Source organism: Falco naumanni, chromosome 7 (assembly GCF_017639655.2).
Source record: "Falco naumanni isolate bFalNau1 chromosome 7, bFalNau1.pat, whole genome shotgun sequence".
Taxonomy (NCBI): domain Eukaryota; kingdom Metazoa; phylum Chordata; class Aves; order Falconiformes; family Falconidae; genus Falco; species Falco naumanni.
The window spans coordinates 14,262,491-14,287,119 of record NC_054060.1 but is presented as its reverse complement, the minus strand read 5'-3'; the positions used below and the strand labels follow the sequence as shown (position 1 = coordinate 14,287,119).

The 24,629-nt window shown below is 40.2% G+C and overlaps 1 protein-coding gene across 14 annotated transcripts in view; it reads left to right on the top strand.

The window, feature by feature from the left end:
* Positions 1–24,629, top strand: part of PDE8A (phosphodiesterase 8A) — a 140,937-nt gene that overhangs the window by 86,897 nt on the left and 29,411 nt on the right. For all 14 annotated transcript variants that reach the window (XM_040600736.1, XM_040600734.1, XM_040600737.1 and 11 more), the window contains 12 exons: positions 5,048–5,104; positions 7,558–7,748; positions 8,961–9,017; positions 11,311–11,368; positions 12,851–12,939; positions 13,174–13,252; positions 14,848–14,985; positions 20,146–20,234; positions 21,908–21,959; positions 22,060–22,102; positions 23,062–23,139; positions 24,383–24,453. In XM_040600736.1, the coding sequence (XP_040456670.1) occupies positions 5,048–5,104; positions 7,558–7,748; positions 8,961–9,017; positions 11,311–11,368; positions 12,851–12,939; positions 13,174–13,252; positions 14,848–14,985; positions 20,146–20,234; positions 21,908–21,959; positions 22,060–22,102; positions 23,062–23,139; positions 24,383–24,453 (1,002 nt within the window). The remainder of the gene's footprint in view (positions 1–5,047; positions 5,105–7,557; positions 7,749–8,960; positions 9,018–11,310; positions 11,369–12,850; positions 12,940–13,173; positions 13,253–14,847; positions 14,986–20,145; positions 20,235–21,907; positions 21,960–22,059; positions 22,103–23,061; positions 23,140–24,382; positions 24,454–24,629) is intronic.

Genomic DNA, 24,629 nt, shown 5'->3' with positions numbered 1-24,629 from the left:
AAATCTTGCTGTGATGACTTAACTCATACTGATTTATATCATGTCCCTAGTATATGCAGAAAACTTAAGTATGTATTTTAAAATTTGATAAAACACTTTGTTGTGATGTCTCAAAATATTGATCTGAGTAAATTTTGCTGGCTGTAGTCTATTAGGACCAGCAATATCTCTTATGTCTAATCATTGTAGTTAATCTGTGTTATATATTATAATGAGTCAAAGCCTTGAGGGTGAAGTGTATTTGAAGAGGCAGTTACATAGTGTTAAACTACCAACAGAAATTCTCTTCTCGTGGTCTGCTTTCTAAATGCGGACGTTAGCCAAACAGCAGCAGGTTCCCTCTGCAGTCCATTCAGCAAAAGTTTATGTCACTTCTTTGTTCAAGTCATTGCAGGAAAAATAAGGTGTCGAGCAGCAGGAGGAGAAATGCTACCAGCAGTCCTTTAGGGAGGGATACTAGCAAGAGGCCAGGGCTGTGCGTGGTGATCAGATGCCCAGAGGACGAGTCATTCTTGTCATCCACAGCCCCGTCTGTGGCAGAAAGGAGGCGAGGGAGCAGTTGTGCATTGTGGAGGAGGATTTCAGGTGCATGCTCCTGCTCCCCAGGATGCCAGCAGCTCCCCAGCCAGCCCTTCCCCTGAGCGGGTAGTGCTGCAGTGGTCGGCAGCCCCAGCTCCGATGGGAGTTACCTTGAGCTGTGCAGGGCTCTGCTTTAGAATGTCCCGCAAAAGCTTCATAAAAGAAGCGACTTCAGAAAATCAGCCTCCAGAAGGAATGTGTTTGCCCCTCTGTAGCAGTATTGCATGGCAGTTAATATCCAAAGGATTTTTTGGGGGCTGACTCTGCCCTTTTAAGAGGTTTGCTCTCCTCTCCCATGGTAAGAGAGGCATTTTGGAGAAAGCCAAGATATGAGACCTCTAGCAAATAGGAGACCTGTGGGCTGCTTTGAAGTGTCCCACATGCCAACCAGGCAGTTTATCACCATAGGGAGCGTGTGGATCAGGCTGGCTTTATTTCCACTCTTTATTCCTTTCTACATTTATTCATTGAGAAAGTTCATTTCAAGTTTTTCTAGCTGTAGGAAGAAAAATAAAAACAACCCAGCAACCATGAACAGACCATTCCTGTAGATTCAGTTCTGGTGAAAGGCAAAGAGTGACTCATAGCGAGAAATACTTTACCAGGTTATATCAGGTCAACATTGAGTTTGTTGTGCTTTAATCAGATCAGTCACAGTTGTTGGGGTCTGTCTTTTTAAAGCTTATTTCAGTTGTTTTTATTTGCCAAACATTCACTTTTCTATGGACATTGGAAACATGAAGTATTTCAATCAGCAATTTCGATGTTTGCATTGTAGATGCTACAACATGCAGATCATTTCTAGCTAGTGTCAAGCTGCACAGCGCAGTCGGTAGAAGATAACCCCCCCTGCCAGCTATCGTATGGGTGGGTAATGCCCATTGCCTGGGACACATCTCACTTTGTGCCGGGGCTAGGCCTCCTTTGACAGGACAGAAAATACAGTGTTCAAATAAGAAAGGCAAATTTGGGGGAAAGTAAGTACTACCAGCAGTAGTTAGCAGATCAGAGGATATAAAATGGCTTCAACTGCTGTGCGTAAGCATTTAAACTAGTCTGGAGTTGATTATCTGCTCTGTCTCTAAGCAGAGGGTGTAAACACTCGCTGCTGCAGTAACCAAGCTGCTGTCTGCAATTAAAGCTAACTAGTAGCTGCTGACCTGCAGCCTGCTATTACAGGCATCTCTCGCTCCTCAAACCTCGAGAAACTAAGCTGCAGCTATTGTGGAAGTTGCAGTAGCACAGATGAGCCCAAAAGGTTTGCATTTTCAACAGCCTGAGAATTAGTTACTGTTGTAAACTATTCTGGCGTTTAGATGTCTTTGAGACCATGAGCCCTGCTGCAATGAGGACAGGCTACAGCGTCAGAAATCTGCAGCAGGACCCCTTCCTACCGTCTGTTCGGTTTGGTCCCTGTCTCCAAGTTATAGGATGGCCTCTAAGGTTGTTTGGCCAAGGAAGAATTTTCAAAAGACTTACATTCATAGTCATCGTGCTGAAAGCATCCTGGACTCAAGTCTTGCACAGTCACATACGCTGTACTTACTCGTGAAGTTTGCATCAGCAGCTCTTTGGCAAGGGACCCAGCTCTATCACCGTCAGTTCCAGGAACCTACAACTAGTTCTACCTCTCTGTCTTCTCATACGCTTTCTTGCAGGTTTGTGCCTGCCTGGAAGGCTCTCACGTGCATAAGTCACATTTGTCAGTCTGAAAATATACTTGGGGGTTTGTTTTTCGAGTAGGAAAGAAACTTCAGGGAAGAAGTAGCAAAAGGTGTGAGTGAATGAAGATGTGTTTGTGCAGTTACTATACATGTGAGCTTTGGCTGGGTTTGGTTTTGTTATAAGCTTGTGGCGTTAGAGGTATTCTTAAAGCTCATTTAGTTCACCGATAGTTGAGAGTTTCGGCTAATCCTTGCTGACGCCTTGATTTTTGACACAGTACTTAATCGCATGTCACTTCTCAGCGCTACTAGCAGCACACAAAAAGTTGAAATGATTAGTCAAGTTACTTGCACAGATTTCAACAGGATTAAGAATTAACTGGAGTTCACAAAAATTTTCCAGCTGAGATGCAGACCAGGGTTTTTCTTCTACTCAGGACAGCAAGTTAACGTGTAGCCAGACAGTTTATCTCATTTGGGCAGTGCTTGTAACTTAAGCTTAAATGGTGCATAGACAGGAATTTTCAGTCTAGAAATGGCCACAGGTTGCTGGCAGAAAAGTGATTTCAGGCTCAGTCCTTTAAATGCTTTGATGGCTGTTCATTCGCAACCTTTTTAAAGGAAAGAAGCATCAGAAAAGCAGTAACTGGCAATACTGGGTTGATCTCATTTGTTAAAATTCCCCTTGGACTGGGACTGGTAGTCCAGGGGTACACTGGCCTGATGGATGGGGTTTTACATACCCCCAAACACCAGTGAAGTTCAGCTCTGGATCTGAACCTTGCAGCTCAGGCCCATCTCTTGGTGAAACTGGAAACACTTGCTGCTTTATGCTGGCAGCTGGAGTGTACAAAAACAAATGTTTCAAAATTTAATTTGAAGTGTGGTTATGGTCAGAGAAGTGACTGTAAAAAAGGCATCTTTTACTCAATAGATACACTCCCTCTGTGTCCTTCAGGCATTTCTGCTGATCTTACTGATTTGGGACAAGTAGTTACTACTGTCAGTGCTGCAAAACCAGTAACACTGGTGCAAAGAGCTGGATTCCCTTCTGCTATGTGCATTATCAGCATATGTATTTGCTATTTTCTAGTGCAGATTTTGAATAACTGGATGATATGCCACAAAGGAGAATAAAGCAGCTTGATTTTTTCAACTGAAGAGATGTTTTTGATCTCAAAATTAGAAAAAAACATACTGAAGCGTACTTAAACTAAGCTGATCTGACCAGGATGAGAGTAAATCTGAAACCCCTCCATGTCATTTTGACATGACCTTTTAAAGACCCCCTTAAATAACATACGCAAACACTGGTTCCTGGCTTGTTTTTGCAGACACTACGTTGCTGTTTTACGTTGAGTCATGTTTCTTGCTTATTTAATGTTGCAGCAATGGCTTCCAAGTTGATGAATAAATAAAATCACACGTGAGAAAAACTGAGGGCTGAGCAATGGAGCAGCAAGGTCATAGAAAGAATGGAGCATGCAATTCTAAAAGATTTATCTGTGGGGTGTGCTGATGATTCTTTAAAATTACTTATTAGAAGAAGTCTAGGCTGCAAAGCAATAACTCTGATCTTCAAGTGTGGTTTTACTTTGAAAAACAGCAATGTAAAAAAGCCACCTTTGTGCTCAACAGATCGTTTCTTTGTACATATGAATCAAGAGATGTCTTCCGTTTACTGCGTTGCCAAAATTGATTTTCTTTTGCTTTTTTACTCCGGTTACCTTTGAAGAGTCTATGTAAAGTCCAAGGACCATTGGTTGGACTCTGTTTCCTGTTTTGAATCGGGAGCATTGTTATTCCTGCTTTTTAGTTTTCATTTCTGGGACAAGAGGGGAAAAGTATTTAAGCACATGAAAGTGCAGATACTCGCCTCATGGGAATTCCCAAAGAACCTAACCTGCGTAATCCTATTAGAGTCTCCCTCTGTATTCGTGTGTTTAACTACTTTAGAAAGTCCATCCCATACCAATTGAAGAGTCATTCATGTTCAAGCTTGATTAATGATTAATTGTATCAAAGAGAAACAGTTGCGATAAACATCACTTCTGGTCATTGACCTCCATTCCTTGAAGTGACACGTGAGAAGGAAGGATCCCAGCTCAGTTTGTGCATCCTAAGCTACACTGTTTGCCAGTGTTACTTGAACAGAATCTAATGTGGGGAGCGCTGGCATGCAGAAAGCATGACATATGACAGCTTTTTTCCAGGGTTTTTCAAAGCAAAGTTGCATGCTGAATATGTGCTTTGTCAAGTACAAATATCGGTGCTGAAACCTTCCCTGGAGGGGCTGGGTGGGAAGGACGGAATGCACCAAAACGCTCTTGGAGAAATGAAGTCAGTGTGTTTGCATAGAACTCCTGGGCACCTCTTACATGGGAAATTCGAAGAGCAGAGTTACATACATATTTTGGCCTTTCTCCTGGAGGTGTAGTGCTTTCTTGCACTTTAAAAAAAAGCAATTTTTAAACACTTCCGTGTTTTGCAGAACAGCTGAAGTGATACAGAGGATACAGAAAAATAAGTCTGTCTAGCAAACTTTCATGACAATCCATTACTCTATGTTTAAAGTAACAGTAAAAAAAATACTTGAAGAATAGCTTGTTGATTTCTAACTGTGTTAATGCAGCTTAGCATATAAATTTACAAAAGCAGAATAAGACCATCATGAAGAAGCCTCATAATGATAGCAATATATCTGTGAGACAGTGGTAAATAAGAAATGTGTTCTCTAACAGTGCTAATTTTTCTTCTTACCTAGGTGTATATGTATTAATAAGATCCTTTCTTATTTCTTCTAGGCACCAGTAACGGATGTGCAGTTTGGCCCTATGAGACTTCATCAAGATCAACTTCAGGTAATACAACAGTTCAAACCGAAGTCTTAATTTCTAAAACATCACAGATGTTAGCTTAAAATTCATGACTAGAATTTTTGGGGGATAGAGATCTTCACAGAGCATTTTTGTCAAGTGTTTACGTGCACCTAACAGACATTTTTATCCCGGCATTCTATGTGTATCCTAAAAATCCTGTCTAACTCTTTGCTCCGGCCATCTCTCCGCTCATAAAAATAGAGGTATCTGTAGTTCTTTGTGCTATCAGTTTGCTTGTAATCAATTTAATGTGTGCCTTGTTTTGTATTCTACTGGTAGTCAATTCTTAATCAAAATCTCATCAAAATGGTACTAAGCCAAATGTCCTGTCGAGGTCTATTCCACCAGCATTATTACTAGCGTCAACCAAAGTTGCAATATCATCACACAATATAGGAAGTGAGCTTGGCAATGTATGGTTTTTTGTTATTCATTGTTGACTGGCATTAATTCATCCTCTTTTATGTCTTTATTAATGAAGGTCATTTGTCAGTTGTCCCCTTATTTTGTCTGGGATGTGCATGAGGTTTGCAGATACAGGACTCCTTTGGAATTCCTCTGAAAACTCTCTTGTATCCCAAGGCATACAGAACCATTAATAATCCAAGATGTTCCTCAGTCAGTAATTACAAAACTCCTGGGTGGAAGTAATTTGGACTTGATAATTTGGAAATATCTGTCTTCAAGAACTGCAGTTCAACATCTTCCGGACCTGTTATCAGAACAGACAGTAATATCACCAAACATCAGATCTTAGGACAGCCTCATCCAGCTGTTCCCTAAGTATAAATCAGAAACATTCCTTGACTATTTCTGCCTCTTTTATTGTTCTTAATGTTTGTATTGCTTTTGTCCAGTCACAGGCCACTCTAAAATTATACCAATTTGTCCTGGTAATATAGCTGGCAGGCATGAGGGAAGGAGAAGTTAGACAACACCACATTTGTGCCAGAGTCCATCATACAGCTCTGATCTGCTGCTTTTCTGTGCTATTGCTGAAAACCATTCTTAAGTGTTACAGATTAACTTCACTAAATATAGCCCAAACTATGGCATGTTTTTGCAAAACAGTTTTGCAGGTTGCTATAAAAGGAATCTGAACTAAATGAGTACAAAGTCCTTCATTCTTACAAAAGTATGTACTACACAGAAATGTTAAGATTTACTGGTAGACATTTCACCAACTTGGTCCAAAGTGTAACCAGCACTGGAATTCCTAAAATCACCCAGAAGATAAAGGGCACTGGGATGTGGTGCAAGTTACACATGCTCCACATTATTTTCTGACCAAAACATACATCTTAAGTGTGGTTTGAGTAAATTACTGGAAGATTGGTGTCTTGAGACAATAGCCCAAATGCTGGTTTAGTTATCCATCTTTCCCAAAAGGCTGCATATACTGAGTCATCCACAAAATCAACATTAACACAGAACTATAGTCTGCCATTCTGTGTGTTCTTTCAAGCAAAAGAAGTTTTCTTCTGCAAAACATTATCCTGATACAAAGCACAATCACATCAGTGAGAGTCTTAGCAGGCTTTGTGTTTATCTTCTGTACCATATTCAATCGTAGAATTTGAAATACATTTTAGAAGGAATTGGGCCTTATCATACTTGTAGTATGTAGGCATTGTATTGGTATTAAAAAGGCTCAGAAAGGTTAATATTATTGGCAATTACCTAATGTTAGGACAGAGCTGATAGTGGCTCACAGATCTGACTCCCAGTTCTGGATTTCAGCCACGGTAATCTCCTTCTGTGTTACAAATCCCACGGCAAGCTTTGCTTAGGAGTCGCGTGGGGACATACTTCATATGCAGAGGTACTGCCTGTGATTCCAGTCTCGCATGAGTTCATCTCAAGCAGCCTATCTGCAGTTTGCAGAAACCCTGCAGAGTGGGCTGCATCCAGTGCCGTGGGGAGCTAGAATGAGATGAAAAGGAAGGCACGTTTTTCATCATGCCATTGAAGCACTGGTAAATACCAATTCACACAGGGTGAACCATGACTTTTTTTTTTTTTTTCTGGAATATCATCTGGCAAGAAAAATAGAATCCAAGAAAATAGTTGTATACGAGGCAATTTCAGTGAAGAAAAGTAGACTCGCTGTTATAGCACGTACACTGCCTGAAATACATGTATCTAGTCTCAACTGATTGCCCAAGCTCTCTTTGTAACTAATGATGAGAGAGCCACTTCCCGGCCTTGTTCATCCCATGTGGATATAAATGGCTCTGGCACACAAGTTTTATCCACTTGAAACACCTCTGTATACAGACAATTATGAAAAGCAATAGTCTGTAGAAAGCAATTCGGTTAGAAACAATGGATTAAGCCTTGGAAGTGGCTTTACAAAACATGTTAAGAACAGGCAAAAATCACAGAATCTACTATACATGTAAGATGTTTGTAATGATTCACTGTCTTTAACTCAGGTACTTTTAGTATTTGCCAAAGAAGATGACCAGAGTAACGGGTTCCGTTGGGCATGTGAGAAAGCTGGATTTCGGTGTAATATTGCCAGGACACCTGAATCTGCACTAGAATGTTTTCTTGATAAACATCATGACATTATCATTATTGACCATAGACATTCCAGATACTTTGATGCAGAAGCATTATGCAGGTAAGCAACATTTCAGTGTAATCAATGCTTAACTATATAGCTGACACATCATCAAAGTTTTCTTTGCTTTTATATGACCCTTTTATAAAATTGGTCAAATATTGGGGGTTTTTTGGACAGGTGTCCATTGGCAGCATCAAATACTGTTACCTCAGTGCTTTACATCTTACAGCTGCAGCATTTTTGGTTGTGTGCTAGGGTATCTGGAGCTTAAACTGGCTTGGAGCCACAGTGTACATATTTCTTGCCATAGTGAACTGGTTTGGTTTGGTTTACGGTTGTGGGTTTTTTTTTTCCAAATACCTGGTTCGTTGTTTGCACATCAAATTAACTGTGAAGATAGCTTGTGCCACCAAGCAATGTAATGAATGCATTCACTTCATTAGCGTTCTGAGCATTAGTGTTCATTTTTTGAAATACCACTTGCTGTTGAGTAACTCCAGATGTGGATAGGAAATATTTTGTGTGCACGTTTCTGTATCTACAACACTTGAAAATCTGTTATGAAGAGCAAAGTTGCAAACTAAGTCCAAAAATACTTCTACAAACTGCAAAGTATGAAAAAAGGGGGAAAGGGCTTGCCTTTTGAGTGTCCCCACAGAGACTTGACAGGCAGTGGTGCCTCGCTTCAGTGACTTTCCAGTGAAATACCCTTTGGGAATGTGTCTAGACTAAATGGCAGTCTGAGGGGTGGGGGTGGTGGGGTCAGGTTATGTACCCTGGGTGAGTGTGGTGGGTTCAGGGCACTGGGACAAAGGCCCTTCTTGCTAAACTACAGTAACTAGATAAGATCTTTGTCAGGCAAAGGCTAGGTATCAGCAGTGTTCCCCGTGTTACATTTTTCCCGTTCTGTCTCAGAATAAAGTAAAATGTTCCTTAAATGAGTGAAGCGAAGTCCTGCAGACAAGTCTGTTCTGTGCTGTTTCAGAGAGGAAAATTATTTTGCTATTTCCCCCCTGAGAGTATGTGAGATTTAGGTTAATCTACATTCTCTGTGTCTCTTGTTGGTTTTTTTTTCATGGACTCACAGATATTGCTAAACTAATTCTCCTTTCTTAGTCATCCAGCAGGCTCAGGATTTGATTTTTGTTTTGTTGTTAAACCCTTTAAAAGAAAGACTTTAAGAAAAGTACTGTGTGAAGGTTCTGTAAAATCAAGTTTTCTGAAATGTGAACTTAAACAAATGTTAAATGATTTGCTTTTCATTTAAAGGTCTATCAGAAGAACAAAACCCTCGGAAAATACAGTCATTATTGGTGTAGTACAAAGGTAAATACTTGTGTCTTTACTTTCACATGTGTTAAAGAAAATGTAATTATTATAATTGTAAAAGTAAATGCTACATTAAAAAACTTAAATTAGAACTTCTTACTGTGCTAGTGGTAATGTGTTATACCATACAGTTTTTACCATCCTTGACTATAGGATTGGGACAGGATTTTTGATTTCTAGTTTTTACTAAAGAGTTTTGACTTTGGGTTTTGTTTTTTCCCATCTCCTCATCGTTGCAGGCTGTGGGAGTATATTTCAAACAACCTCTGCAACATGATGTACAGAACTGTGGAACTGCCTTATAGATCTGTATTTTTAACTTTTCTTGATCCATCTTTCAGTCTGATTAATCACAGCACAAACAGGAGATCTGCTGAATTACAAAAAAAGATACAGAACAATTTGATCACTACAAAGTAGCATCTGATCATAGAAATTTTAAAAGTAAAATAGACTATATTATGACATCTCAGTAAAGCACTGCATGTATTTTTTTCCTACTCTTCTCTCTGAAAACATTACTTCTATATAATAAAATAATTTAACAGTAAAAAAAAAAAAGAAAGCAATATATTTAATCTGAAATGAAATAAATGGAAGATAATTTCCTCAGAGTAAAATTTAGGGAGTGTCCACTTCTCAGAAAATATTTATACTGGGAAGTGATTCTGAGGTGTTGAAATTTCCTATTAAAAAACCCATTTGCCACCACCATCTCTAGTGAACAAAAGACCCCAGTTAAACATTTCAAGGGATTCCATTCTGATTATAATTTTCCATGTTTTTATGTCAGTCTTCTGCCTATGGTAACCATTGCTTCTACAATCAGAATTGTCACTCATCAAACTAACACAAAAGAGGAAAAAAAGGAGCAAAAGAGTAAATAGTGATTCAAGAGCTGTTTCATGTATATCAGAGAGAAAGACACCTGTGGTTCTGTGGGACAGAAGCTTCTTTTGCAACGTAGGAGAGCTTGGAAGCTGGGCTTGCTGACTCACAATTAGGAAGTTGCTCAAAAGTTTTTTTTCCCTGCAGTTCATTTTTGTCTTTTCAAAATGTTCGCATCGTGCATTGGGACACAATAATAGTCCCTCGCAGTGACGGTATCTCAGAAGCCTGAGTTCTCAAACTTTTCAGATGTGTCTAGTGTCCCTGTCTACAGAAAACTTCAGAAACCAGTTTGCCTTCCATTGGGGCTGAGCTGGCTGTGTCAAGCTCCCATGTGCTAAACACAAACGTTCTGGAGTCACCATTTAGAATTTCACAGACAGAGAACTTTCACAGTTTTCCTTTCTTGCTGCAAGAAGCATGCTTGTGAAGAAGCCTGACATTTAGCCAGTAACATACGGAGGATAATCTTCATTTTCCTGCCATTCAGTTTATTGTTTTTTCTTTTTGTTGTGTTTTGGGTTATTTTTCCCCTGCAGAATGCCTGTCTTTGTGCTTCTGGGAGGGAGCATTACCAGATAACTGGTAACAGGGAAATTTTTCTGTCAGCTGTCCTTCTCTCTCTGCTTAATCTTGGGCAAACTGTGTACTTTAGCAGGCATCATTCTCTTCTCATGCATAAGAAACAAGTGGACAGTAAGCAAAGAGGTGCCATGAGATCCAAAATTTCACATATAAATAAAAGCCATTGTGCCATCTGCTAAACCTGACCAGCTTCCATCTGCTCATTTACAGAAACTTAATGTAATGGCCTTTCTTCCAAATTCCAGCCATACATTCAAATATGCTGAGTATCTTTTAACAGTTAGTATAGCCAAATTTTTAAAAATTATTCAGATATATAATTTTTAGGAGTACATCCTCCCAAAGTGACCTGCTAGAAGGCACTGGCTAGGCAACACCATAAAATCAATCCTCATTCAGGCATCTTGAGTGGCCCACCTAAGATCTGGTACACCTAGATGACAAGTAATTTCTTAAAACTTCGGCCATGTAGATATCCAAGTGCATCTTTGACTAAGGACAGCATAAACAACAAAGAATCCAGTACCAAAAAAGAAATACTCCAACAACAGCTAATTTTTATTCTTGAAGCATTATTTTTTTGTGATGTAAGCAGCTCATTACATACAAAAAGGAAAATAAAATTTTGGCTTATTCATGTCAAAGATGAAAGCTTATAAAACCCACAAACACCGTGTTGTATTCATAGATCCTGTAAGGATCTAGCCACGTTAGGCTTTAGTGTGACATCTGGGGTACAGGTATGTCAATGGCTTGTGAAACTGGGTCTCAGTTGATTGCAGAAATAATCTCTGACTTTGTCATCCTTCTTTAAAAGGCATGCTGATCGTGAAGAGTCATCAATATTGCCCCTGATCTCTGCTGGCTTCACAAGGGTGTGTATGTGTTATACTCCTCTAGGTTGCTGTGACGTTTCAAAATTGTCATGCAAGAAACTATGCAGAAGTTTGGCCGTCAGTGAGCGTTTGTGTCAGTAATCCAACCTGTAAATGTTGTTCATGCTGCTTATTCTTATACATGTATTGAAACTCTGAACTCCCATACACCAGTAGAATTAGAATAATTCTGACTAAGCAGGTGGACATTCTCGGGAATGTTAGAAGTGCTGAGACTTTTCTACTTTATGCATGTATTTCAGAGTAGGTATATGATGCTCTGCTTGTGAAGTTGACACTGACAAAATTGACTAGTGACGGTAGCAGAGCCAGAGAGCAGCTTGCAATGAACCACAGAACGTGCTGTGGGAAATCTCTTCTATCAAATGTCGATTCGCATCTGTAAACAGGCTTCAGACACTGCCAAGTGGTATTATCTATTGTTTGGAGGCACCTGAAAAGTATTACATTGAATCTGTTCCTTGGCAACGATTCCAGTTAAGCAGAAAAGGTGCTTATTAGTGCGTCACTTAAGTGGATTCCTCATTGCATTAAGCTGACAATGTAACAAAAAGGTACATGATTTACAGTGTGATTCAAGAGTATTTGGTTGCATGCTCACCAGATTATTTTGCTCTCCCAGCACAATCCATTTGCACCTGTTTGCTTATTTGTTGTAAGGTCCCAGTACAGGAAACGCTAGAGCCTGAAAATAACGGTGCTTAGATATACAGAGCCATTCCACTGGGCAGATAAGTAACCTGACAGCGGTTCTGAATTATTTATGCATCAGAGCCTTGGAGATGGGCTAATGGCAAAGTATAGAAAATTTTGTTCAGCAGCCTTGATGTGGTGGCTTATGTCTAATAATCAGTCCTCCCTCCTGAACTGTCAATGTCTGTGGCAGTTTAGTATGAATGAAGATTTAACATTCAGGCTCACACTTGGTAAATATGAGATGTTTAAAAAAAAAAATAAATCAAAGATACTGAGGTCATTGCTGTACAAGCCCCAGGTTGAATAATTGTATCCAATGGCAGGTATGTATGTCAGGAGGTTTTGCGTCCTTCTGTGCATGCAATTTTGGGGTATCAGCAATTGGAAACTGATAATAATCTCAAATTTTGATGACTTGAGACACAACGTAATTTTTTCACTGTTACTTTAAATAAGTAGCATGAAAGCATATAACTTCATTAAAGTAGATGTTTTAATATATTGATCCTGCTGACAATCACAGAGAATAAACAGATTGTTTCAACCTCATTGCAACGATGATCTGTCACCTTTACGAAATGCAGTAACCTGAAGAATTTTACTAGTCCCAAAAAATAATCTTCTCATGTTGCTTGTGTTACAACATGTTCATTTTTGGCATATCTACTCCTTTTTAGTTCTTTATCAAGCAAAAGAAAACAGAACTTCATACCCTTGAGTATGGAAATGTGTATTAATGAAATATTTCTAACCTTTTATTTGCAGAGATATGTAGAAAATTCTAATATAATGGCCTGTTACAATGAGTTGATTCAGCTGGAATTTGGACAGGTGCAGGCACAATTCAAACTAAGGTAATGTTACCAAAAACATTATCAACCAAAACAATGCCAATTCAGCCACATCCTTAAAGGAGTATTTATTTTACTGTACCATAGTTAATTATAGAATTTCAGTTAGCTGAAGAAAATATGTTAATCATTAAAGTACAGCTTCATTCACTATGGAGTTGCAATACCTTATTGTCATATACAATTAAGAATTACATGGATTAAATTTAATCAGATGCCTTTTTTTTTTGTCTCCAGGGCATGTAATTCGTTATTTACGGCATTAGAGAAAAGTCAAGAAGCCATTGAGATCACAAGTGAAGACCATGTCATACAGGTTTGTTCCAGTTACTTTTATAAGTACAGAAAATTGTTCTGTGGGCTGACTGTGTTTTATTTTATCCATGATTACATTTACTCTTCCTTACAGTACAAGAATCTAACCTAACTTAATGGTTCTAAAATGGTTGGAGTAAGGTTAGCTGCAGAGTAGCATTTTCTTGATTTAAAACACCTTGCATAAATCAAGTCCATTTTAAGGGAAATTGTTGTTTCTGAATGAATAAGGATTTGCTCTCTTGGGGTTTTCTTTTATAATTATGCTTTTATATCATGAATGAATGTAGCCACTGGCTTATATACATTCTTTTCCAGAAATATTGTACGTTAATTTGATGCTCCTGAAAAGTAAATCTAATTGATGTTCTAGTTAAATAAAGCTTTTTTTGATTTTTTTTTTTTCTTCTGAAATGGATACTGTTTGATGCATTGGAATCGTTTTTGAATGTAATCCTCTCTTAGAAATTTCTTTTAAAAAGGGAAAAGAAATTATACTTAGGTTTTCAGTCTTGAAAACATGATCCTTATAAGGACATTAGTTCCGTCCCTAGCTACGAAAGGCAGTGAGTAGTGATTTTATTATCAGTAAAGAGTCTGAGTTTGAGCCTCTGGGAATTATAACATGCATATAAATTGTACCCTCTTGACCCAAATCTTGACAATGGCAGTTTCATTGAAGGAGGATGTGCCTTTTTCATCCCTTTTACAAAAATAACAGAACACATCCTGAAGTTGTTGTAAATATGTATTTCCAGACCATATTTTGTCCCTCTGCTGGCAGCCCTAGAATATGAGAGAACCAACGTGTGCAAGAGTCTTGGAGCTCCAGCAGGCAGGGCTTTCTCACTCACATAGGGAAAGCCCTTTGGAAGGAACCTCTAGAAGCAGAGAGCATCCAGTAGCACCCTTTTAATTTCTTTTATACTGAGACATTGTAAGTTGTGAGGCATTCAGATGCTGTTATGACATGTGTCTGTAACTTGGCTAGCGAGAAGGTCATGAAGGGGTGGGCTATGGGTACCAATCTTCCATTTTGTTGGGCAAGGGCCACAAAATGGCAGCGAAATGCAACATTCAGTTCAGAGAGGAAGCTGTTTTATTAGATTCCACTTCTAGTCTGCATGGCTGGGATTTGCCTGGATGGGGGAATAGTGATGGCTGGCCCTTACGCACAATAAGGTGATGAATTTGTCGATAGATAAGGTTAATAGTCCTGGGGTGTCCCACCATCTAGTTTGTGATTTTTAGGAACCCTGTGGTAGGTTTGAGGTTTATAGATTTGAGAACTGAGTGAGCTCATTTTTCAGGAATTGATTGTCCGTCTAAACTCTGTGGATATGTAATACTCAGCTGTTTCCATAATTTCCCTCTCTTTGTTCACATGGATACACTCTGTGCAAGTCTTGTAGCATGGACATTCCTGTTTTGCTTCACAAAGGAAAAAATGTAGGCATCTTTCTCAGGAGCAGTACACGTGGAGATTTATTTAAGGCTGGGAAAGAGATCCCTTGGTTTAGCAAACTGAAGAAAAAGGGATTCTGTTGTGCTTTAAGTATTCTGTTGAATGGGTTTTTGTTTGTTTTTATTTCACAGTACGTCAATCCTGCTTTTGAAACAATGATGGGCTATCAAATAGGTGAACTAATAGAAAAGGAATTAACAGAAGTGCCTATAAATGAAAAAAAAGCTGATTTCCTAGATACTATTAATTCCTGCATAAAGATAGGAAAGGTGAGTAATGGCATTGTATCACTTATCATTTGCTACCTGTAAAAGCTATTATGGTCCAGGGATGACACATGATGTAACTTGAAGCTTCACAAACACATACCATATGCAGCTTTCTTACTCAAACAAGAAGAGGAAGTAAAAAATGCTCATTTTTTAAGGGCTTCTTTCTCTTTTCTTGCTTGGAAGAGGTACATGTCTTACAAAAATAAGTGACTTGCTGTGTTTCTTTATAATATATGCTGTATGTGGCAAAAGGTGTGGGAATTACTGAAAAGAAGTAAGATGCATGCACATGTTATCCAGTGTAATGTAAATGAGAAAAGAACCATGCTGAAGTATTTCGGCATGGAATGTGGAAGCTGATTTGAAAATTCAGAATGTAAAAATGTCAGAAGAGACATTTGCAGTATCACTTGAGAGTGATAGGCAGGGTCAGCTGTCAGCTGCCAATACCTTTTATTCTCTAATGACGTGGGAGCTATCTAACGGATTTCCATTAGGAATGGTTGTTGTGCCAAGATGTTGCAGGAGGAAGTGCAGCTAGCATCAAGGGAGGTCATTGCGGAGAGACATTACTGTTTGCTTGGTAGGTCCATGATAGTCCTGTGGGACTGTTGTGGCTGTAGTGTGATGATTCATCTAGGAGCTTTCATTTGCATTTTGACAGTGAGTTGTAAATGCTTCTGTTGTCATTGAACATGTCATAGTACCTGATGATAAGAAGGTCATGGAGATTGCACAGAGATGTGGGAATTGGTCTGTTTGTAGATGCATCGTGGCCTGTGCTCAAGCCTGAGTCAGGATAGCAAGGTGGGTCATACTGACTGGCCGTGGGGAAGCAGCATGTTGCTGACACAGAGCAGGGAGATGCTAAAATGAATCATGGCGCTCCGTGTATCTAGGCAGTGATGCAAAAGCACCGATGCAAAACTGTGATGAGTCACACTCTGTAAATCAGGGTACTAACACAAGTATTCATCAACAAAAGCTGCGTTCTAGCTGGATGCAGGTTGCATGTGCATTTCAACAAGAGCGTGTCTCGCATTTCTACAAGTATTGGCCTTTTGGAAGGCATCCCAGCAGTAGACAATAGCTTGGATTATGGTGCTCCGCACTTCTGTTGCCTGACTGAAATTATTCCAGTAAATCTGTGTAGTACTAAACTGATGTTAGGAGGGAGTATTTGTTAAGTTACGATTCAAATACATTAGACATGTCAGTTCTCAAGACCTGAAGTGATCTAATTCTTAATATTATAGTTTGCTGATAAAAATTTCTTAAATAACGAAAATATATTTTACTGTACGAATGATAGAAATCTAACCCTAATCCATCTCTTTCCTTGCACTTATTTTATTCCTGGCTCTAGGACTTCCAACTGTGAGGGATAATGAAATACTGCTTATTTAAACCTGTCTGGAACAGCTTAAGCTGTTTTAGGTGGATATATTCTGGTTTCATGGTTTTTGTATCTTCCTTTGAAACATTTTATAGTATGTAGTCAATGTAGCCTTACATTTATCTATTAGAAGAAAAGTTAATTGCAAATTCAATTCTTACAGGAAGTTTTTTGAGTAGAAGTTAACTGTGTGGAGCAACCTTTGATGTACTGCAGCCTTTTGAAGGTGCTTTAGTTTGGAATCATTTGTGTCAAGATGTTACAGCATTTTCAGAGGTGCCTAACTTGTGTCTGGATCATTCTGACATAGTCTGTATGTTGTTTTCAGGCTTGTGATTTCTTTAGATCCTGAATTTAAAGGCCTGCTTCCCATTATACGAGGCTATATATTGGCTACTGTAGGTTATAGCATACTAAAAAAGCCAACTGTCTACTACTGTGATATTTTTCTGTCAACATGTTTGGTTGTTCTGTTTTGAAGAAACGTGGAAATGTAACAGAAATAATAGAAAGCAACATCTTCTGATCTTTAGAAAAATGCAAGCTGTATAAAATCTACATCTAGTCTTTAAATGGAATTTAGGAAGATGAAATGTCTTGGAGCATTTGCCCTCTCGTGCTGACAAACAGCCCTGTGAGCAAGTTCAGTATATTCAAACAAAAGTTCATAGGCATTAAACACAAAAATTGCTAATTGCATGGTACATAGGGATTCTTGGGTCAGGATATTGTTTCTCTCAGCAAAAAAAATATATCTCTGGAAGTTCATTTTTGGTTGCTACAGCTGGCTGTAATTTGCAAGAAGCCAGCATTATTGAAAGGCATTTTCATCCATCCATCCTTGATGAGTTAAAAAACAAGTGTATTTTCTTCATTCTTCTGTGTCGTGGTTCAGATTACATCCATTAAGATGAAATGTGCAATTCTGACTAGAACTCTTGCAGCCTCTGATCACTGCAGTTGGACACAAAGCTCTATCTTAGTTTTGATTTTTGGGAAGTGGATAGCTATCGATAAATCAGGCAAGACATGGAGTTCCTTTCACTCCTTGGGAATTACTTGCAAGACGGCTGTCTTTACAAAGGAGGTGGGAGAGCGATCACAAGTCCATGATAAAGGGCTACGGCTATTCCTTCCTAACTCAGCCTTACTTTCTGTGAGATTGTTTTCATGACATCTTGTGTTTATTTTGGTTTGTTGTCTACAAGTAGCTTGCTGAACTTGGCTGTCTAGTGCAAGAAGCCCCAGTCTGAAAGGAAGGCTGGATTGCTGCGCATGTAGGAGTGCTCAGCGGATAGATGCCTGCCATGGCTGCCCTGATGAAGTTGGAAACCTCAGCGTTGATTCTATTAAAGAGTCAAAACGTGTTTTTTTCCTGTGTATGGTTTTCACTTTGCATTGGATGCCAGCATGCCAGGCCATGCAGAGGTGACCGATCACTGTACTTGTGTGGCTGCAATGTAGCTGTAACGATGCGCTTGACTGACAGCATGTCTTGTGAAGTAGCTCTTCTCTGTTGGATTGCTGACAGAGGCTCTGTGAGAGAGCATATGGTATTCTTAAAATATATTTAAGTAACATCCCTAGGAGAACGTTACCTACCAGCAGGAGTTTGGCTTGGACCTCCTATTTCTCAGAATTCTGCTGACCTTTTTCCTCACACATTTCCAACTACAGTTTCACAGGTTTTAGAAAATCACGAGGTAAAAAAAATCAATCTGTTGACTAAGAAGAACTCATTAGTGAATAACCTGTCTTGAAAAGGATGCACTTTCGATGCAGAAATTATCCAATCTGTACCTTATGACTTCACCCTTTTGTGCATATTCTGGGTTTATTACGTGGGTCAGAGATCAGTTACTTATCTGTGCCTCATCCTGGTTGTCAGGAAACTATTGATATGCATACTTCTAATCATGAGAGCATTGGATTTTGTGATGTTTGCTTTATATTCATTTGTATTCCTCACGCAGCTCACAGGAGAAGATATTATGCTCACTTCACAAATTGTTATGCACAGTTCTTTTCTCCCACAGATCTTTGGAAAAGCCTTTCCTATTTTTTTCTGCACAGCCTGTCACCGTGCAGCTCTCTGTGGGCTGGAGTCTTTATTTGCTGGCTCCATCAACATAAATGCAAAACTGTTCTCTCTGTACCTGTGCTTTGGCCTGCTTGACTGCAAGATCTGTCAGTCTAACATAAATAAATATGTATCATGTGCTTCATGAAGGTATTTTCACATATGTTTGTGCAATCCGATCTTCAGTCTGTTGAACTCAACTGAAAGACAGCAGTTGGCATGGGTACTTTGAATTAAGTAAATATGCAATACGGAATCAATTATTTATTAATCACTTGATATTTATTAGATGCCCAGCTCAAAATACGCATCTGTTAAAAAAAGACTACCACTAGCAATTCTAGGGATGGAAATGTCTAGGCGAGATTGTAAATCTTGTCGGCTGCCAGGTTACAAAAGAGTGGCTCTGTTGGAAGGTTACTGGCCTCTGTGCTGCTGCCAGAACTGCAAGGGGGAGACTCAGGGTTCCCAGATTTTGCTTTCCCTGAATTTTCCTAAATAGCCCTGTGAGGGGGGCAACCGCAGTCCAGGCACCACACGCAAGGGGGGACCCAGGGAGGTCCGTCAGTGTCGTGGTATGTGTCTTTGCTGTGGTAGTTGCAGCACAATTTGGAAGCAACAGCAGCGTGGTGAGGGGATTGGGAAGGGGCAGCAGGTGAGGAAGGGGCTCGTGCCCGGTGTGCGCTGGAGCCCCGTGCAGCTGTGTCTGTGTGTGCCAGCACCAGAGATGTCCTGCACAGCGCGGGGGGGGTCTGCTGCGGGGAGCTGGTTGGTGAGAGTGACGCCTTCTGGATTTAAAATCTCTAAATTACAAAAGCAGTTGTTTTAATGGTATTTTATTTAAAAGCATGTCTTGAACAAGGGAGAAGGGACACTTCCCTGAGTCCTGTTGAAAGAGAAAATGAGGCTCTGTGCTAGAAACAGATGTCTCATTTCCAGAGTAAAAAAAAAAAAAAAAAGACTTCTTACTGCAAAATGAAAAATTCCTTACCACCCTGTCTTTTTTCCCCCCATTTAAGAATTTTATCAAAAAATGATGATACTGGCAGTCACAATCTGATGCTTCAGAAATTGTCTACTTATATATGAACCTGAAACCAGGGTGGTTTTAGAGGACAGGTCAGCAGATGCGAGGCAGAACCCCATAGCTATTTTACTAGGCTTTTTTGCTTTTAAAAAAAAAAAAAAGATAAATCTCTGCCACTTTTTGAGACTGAACTGATGTGTGGAAAGTAAATGTGCTAGGATACCAAAGCACTTTTAGTCACAGATATATTTAATGTTAACTGGTGATAAGACTTCCCAAGGCTGCAGGAGGGATGGTGCAGTCCACGGGTGCAGGCGGACAGGTCAGCGTAGTGGTTTCTCCTCAATGTTCCTGCCCAGGGGAGGTCAGTGCAGTCGGGGAGAAGGGCAGGCAGGTCAGTGGGGCAGTCCCAGCCTTGCGGTGCGTGGTCCTGGGGCACGGCAGGGCAGGCTGCCCCTCGGGAACTTCTCTGTGCGTTGGCAGCAACACGGTGACCTGCAGGTTAGTTGTAAGGAGAAGTTTGGGGGTAAGCAGGGTTTAAGCAGTCCTGGCTGGTTTTGCATTGTAAGACGGGTTTCAATGAAAAAAGGTATGAAGCTACAGCTTCTCTTCCTGTTTTATCTGAGCTTCCTTCCACTTGAATTCATCTTTCAGGAATGGCAAGGAATGTACTATGCGAAAAAGAAAAACGGAGATAGCATACAACAAAATGTGAAGATACTACCTGTCATTGGACAGGGAGGGTAAGTATGAAAGCTAAAGCTGTGATTTAGGTCTAAATCAGGGCTCAGTTTGGAGTCCAGCTGATTTCAGCAGGTACTGGATTATTCTGTTACTGAGTACGAAGGAGCAGTTGAGGGACCTGGGGGGGTTCAGCCTGGAGAAGAAGGGGCTCAGGGGGGACCTCATCGCTCCCCACAGCTGCTGCAAGGGGCTGCAGCGAGGGGGGTCGGTCTCTTCCCCCAGGTCACAAGTGACAGGACAAGAGGAACCGGCCTCAAGTTGCACCAGGGGAGGCTTAGATTGGAGATTAGGAAAAATGTCTTCGCTGGAAGGGTGGTCAGGCACTGGCACAGGCTGCCCGGGGGTGAGGTGGAATCACCGTGCCTGGGAGTGTTTAAAAAACACAGATGCAGTGCTCAGGGACATGGTTTAGTGGTGGGCTTGGCCGTCCTGGGTTAGTGGTTGGACTTGATGATCTTAAAGGTCTTTTCCAACCTAAGTGGCTCTATAAGTCTATGATTACACAAGAAAGGGAGCCTCAGACCTCTGCATTTAATTCCTTGGGGCATAATCAACTTTACGTGCTCTGTGCAGGGAAAGCGAAGTTCTCCTAATTCTCCCCAAAAAGGACTCAAAAATCTAGATGTGCTTATTTGTGACTCTGACTCTTCGAATACTCTCTGAAGTGCAAGTGCACCCTCCTCTCTTTCTGTGCATTGTGTTGGGACCACCAGGACCTACATCCTGTTCCACTGTGCACCTGTACTATGTCCTTCCGTGCTCACCTACTCATGGCTGCTGCCGAGTGTCTTTATGTGATGAGGTCACCGTGTGCTTTGATCCTGGTCAAAATTCAAGCATGTCTTGATTTTTGTGTAACTTCTGCCTGGTCCCCAAGTGGAGCATTTGGAGCGCACAGCTATGTGTTAGTTATTGGTACATTTATGATGAGCCCTTCTATACTATATTGGGAAAGAAAGTGGATGAGGTTGCATGCAGGAGTAGTTTCAAAGGCCTCTAAGGCAACATGGAACATTAATTAAAAGCACAGCACATTATATTCCAGACTTGGCTGAGACGGTTGTTTACGAAGGTGTATCTTCATGAAGGAAAGGCCAAATGCAGCCTCTTCGTGCAGTTACTTCCTAAAAAAAAAGTGGTTTGGGTTGATTTCATCCCTGGAAGTAATTCATGTTCTCTACTGTCCATCAATAGAGTGAAAACATATTTTCAGCTTAAGATGCCAAACTTGTAAGACAAGTATGTATTACATACATTGCTACTTACAGAACAATGTAAGCCCATTTGAAGCTGGCATAGAAAGCTTTCTGGTAATTAAGGGTGTAGTTTTCAGTTTGATTGCTCTATCCCTAAATCATGTTGAAGGTTTTGATTGTTGGACTGCACTGTTGCGTGTTTTGCATTTATATCATATCTGAAACATCCAACAGTAACCCAGAAGAAGCTGGGGCGGGGGAAGGAAGCAGGAAGAGACAATCTTTGCAAAAGATGCTTCCATTTTGTATTCCCCATCACATGAAGAACTATAGAATTTTTTCCATTCCCACTTGAGCCTTCCTGCCAGAACAGGATTTGTCCTATATTAATTTGTTGCTCTTAACCATTTTGTGTATCAGCACTGAATTAGAGCTGAGGTTTGGATGGGAATTAACACACTGTTTTTTGCCTACAGAAAGATTAGACACTATGTGTCAATTAGTAGACTGTGCAATGACAACAATAAGGTAAGTGAAAATAATGCTATGCTTGCTTTAGTTTGAGTCCTAAATATTACAAAACAATAGGAAAGTTCTGACTAACTGGGTTTCTCATACTAAATTGTAGGTGGAGAAGACATGTGAATGTATTCAGGCTGAATCTCAGACAGGTATGACACATCTTTTCTGTCCTAGTAAGTGGAGAACATACCTGGAGAAGGAATAAAACCAGTTGTTAGTCATCTGACTGAGAACCACAGTTGCACAGGACAGTCTGAACAGTACTGTTTAGCTAGTGATAAGCTGGGAATCCAGCTTAAAAGGCGGGAAAACAAATACAAGCCCTCTCCACCTACCTCGTTTGTTTTACAAGTGATATAAAGCAACCCACCCTGGAAAATGCAGTAATAGGGCCCCAGGTTGGTATCGTGGTATTGCTGGATTCAGCGTCACAGTTCAGTTGTAGGTAGTGGATCCCTATGACAAAATCAGAAATGAGAAGGATGCTGTCTAGTCATCATGTTGCTGTGGGTGGTCTGTAGCTAGTGTTGTGTATGTTTGCTTTTAACTGTATTGTGGGGTATTTGCATGTGGGTGGAAATGAGGATGACCAACACTACCATTCACCCTTACCCCATGTATCAACACCTTAATGAAGACATCCTTGGCATCCATGCTGCAGGTTCTTGTTAACTGTCACCTTGGTAGCACAGGTTGTATCTGTTGGAGTCAGTGAGGGACCTGGGATATATTGCCTACGTTGCTAGCATGTACTCTGCTTTGGTCCCCGGGTTCTTTGTGGCAGTTGTTACCTGAATGAACTCGGGTGTGTTCCACAAATTGTATTCACAACTCCAGTTGTGTCACTCTGTCAAGAGAGGAACTTTCCCTTCACACTTTTAGATCCCTTCTGCAAAAACACTTGGGCACGTTCTACCAGAGACCATGACTGGGTTCATGAAGCAGAATTGGGTGACAGTTTAAAAAGCAGATTTCATTGGCTGTCATCTGCTGAAGCAGTGCAGTAAATGTTACTCAGCTGCTATCAGGCTTTCTCTGAGTTTCAGTTCCTTTAATGTACATCTCGGGCACAAATTAATGTCATTGTACGGTATAATTTTCTCCACAGATACTCAGACGTGCAGACACAAAGACACGAGGAAAGGATCACTAGATGTCAGATCCACAACATCACGAGGGAGTGACGGTATGTTAAACAAGTAGATTTTTCTGACTTTTATATATATTCAGATTTTTATGTGCATACATGCATACATATACAAATAAAGGTAAGTATATATGTGCATATACACACATACACACACATGAATAAAGTTGCAAGTCATCAATTCATGAACAACTTTATGTTTATCATAGCCCCATTTTCTTCTCTTGAACTACTGAGTCTTTTTTTGAACCAGTGGAGAGTGGCTGGCTATGGTCCACCGTCCTGCATGGAAGACGTCATGAGATTCAGCACAGATACTTTCAAGTACAAATGGCAAACTCTAAACCTAACAAATTATTACATTTCTTACCTCTTCTCTGGATAAAAATACGAAAAAAAATTTTAATGAGTTTTGTTTTCTTTTCACTGTGTTGTATTTTGCTCCACTAGATCACCCCAGACTTGATAGATGAGTCACATATTCAAAACTGTTGCTGATACTTACAAGATTTTGTTGAAGCATACATCATTACAGCCTAGGCAGTATACAGTAGTGAAACAGGGAAGTAGGTCTGTGGCAGTAAGAATACAATCATGCTGCAGTGTAGCAAAAATAGCATTCATTCTTCTTCTTAAGAGCTGCTCAGCACAGAGTAACAGGGATGTGTCTGCATTTTATAGGTAGCACAACATAATTATCCAGAAAATTTCCATCTTGGCCTTTTCTTTACAGAACCAAAATTGCTAATTGATAGAAAACATTTGTTGTTCAATTTCCAATGAATAGTAAGCCAGAACCTCTGCTGTTTTAATTTGGCATAGCTATCTTCACTTCAAAGGAGCTTCACTGATTTACCTCAGCTTGGAAGCTGACTCATTATGACTTGTCATGTTGCATCAGGCAGAAAAAGTAGATATATCCTGTAATAACTTCAGTGCAATAGCTACCTGTGCCTGCCAGTTTATTCACGTGTATGGTCTTTTAACTGAGTTTTTAATTGAACATTTTAATTAGTTAAAATAAAAAAACAAAGCCATGATTTTGCCAGACTGTTACAGCTGCTTATGTCTAGTCGGGGATATCAGTGGTTCAGCATGCATCTCTTTGCACTTTTGTGTCCCCAGCATAACAAGCATGTGTCTGCATTCTGCAATAGATTGCCTTTGAAGGGCACAGCAGGGTAAGAAGCTCAGAAAATGAATGAAGATTTCTTGGCTGAATCCTGGTGTCGTGCCTTGTCGCTGAAACCAGGATACAAATTCTGCTTTGTTTTCCACACAGGCAGCTCACAAAGGCGGCGCTCTTCTATGGCCAGGGTACATTCCATGACTATTGAAGCACCCATCACCAAGGTAATGTGCACTGTGACTAGCTGTTGTCGCTCGTGCTGCACTAGAATACTGGGCACAAGGCTCCAGTACAGCATCCACACTGAGGAGGAAGGCACTGCTGGCCTCTGGTGCAACTTTTCACCCCGTTCCACCTGCCTACTGGTAGAGCTCCAAAAACCCAGATGCTCTGAGCAAAG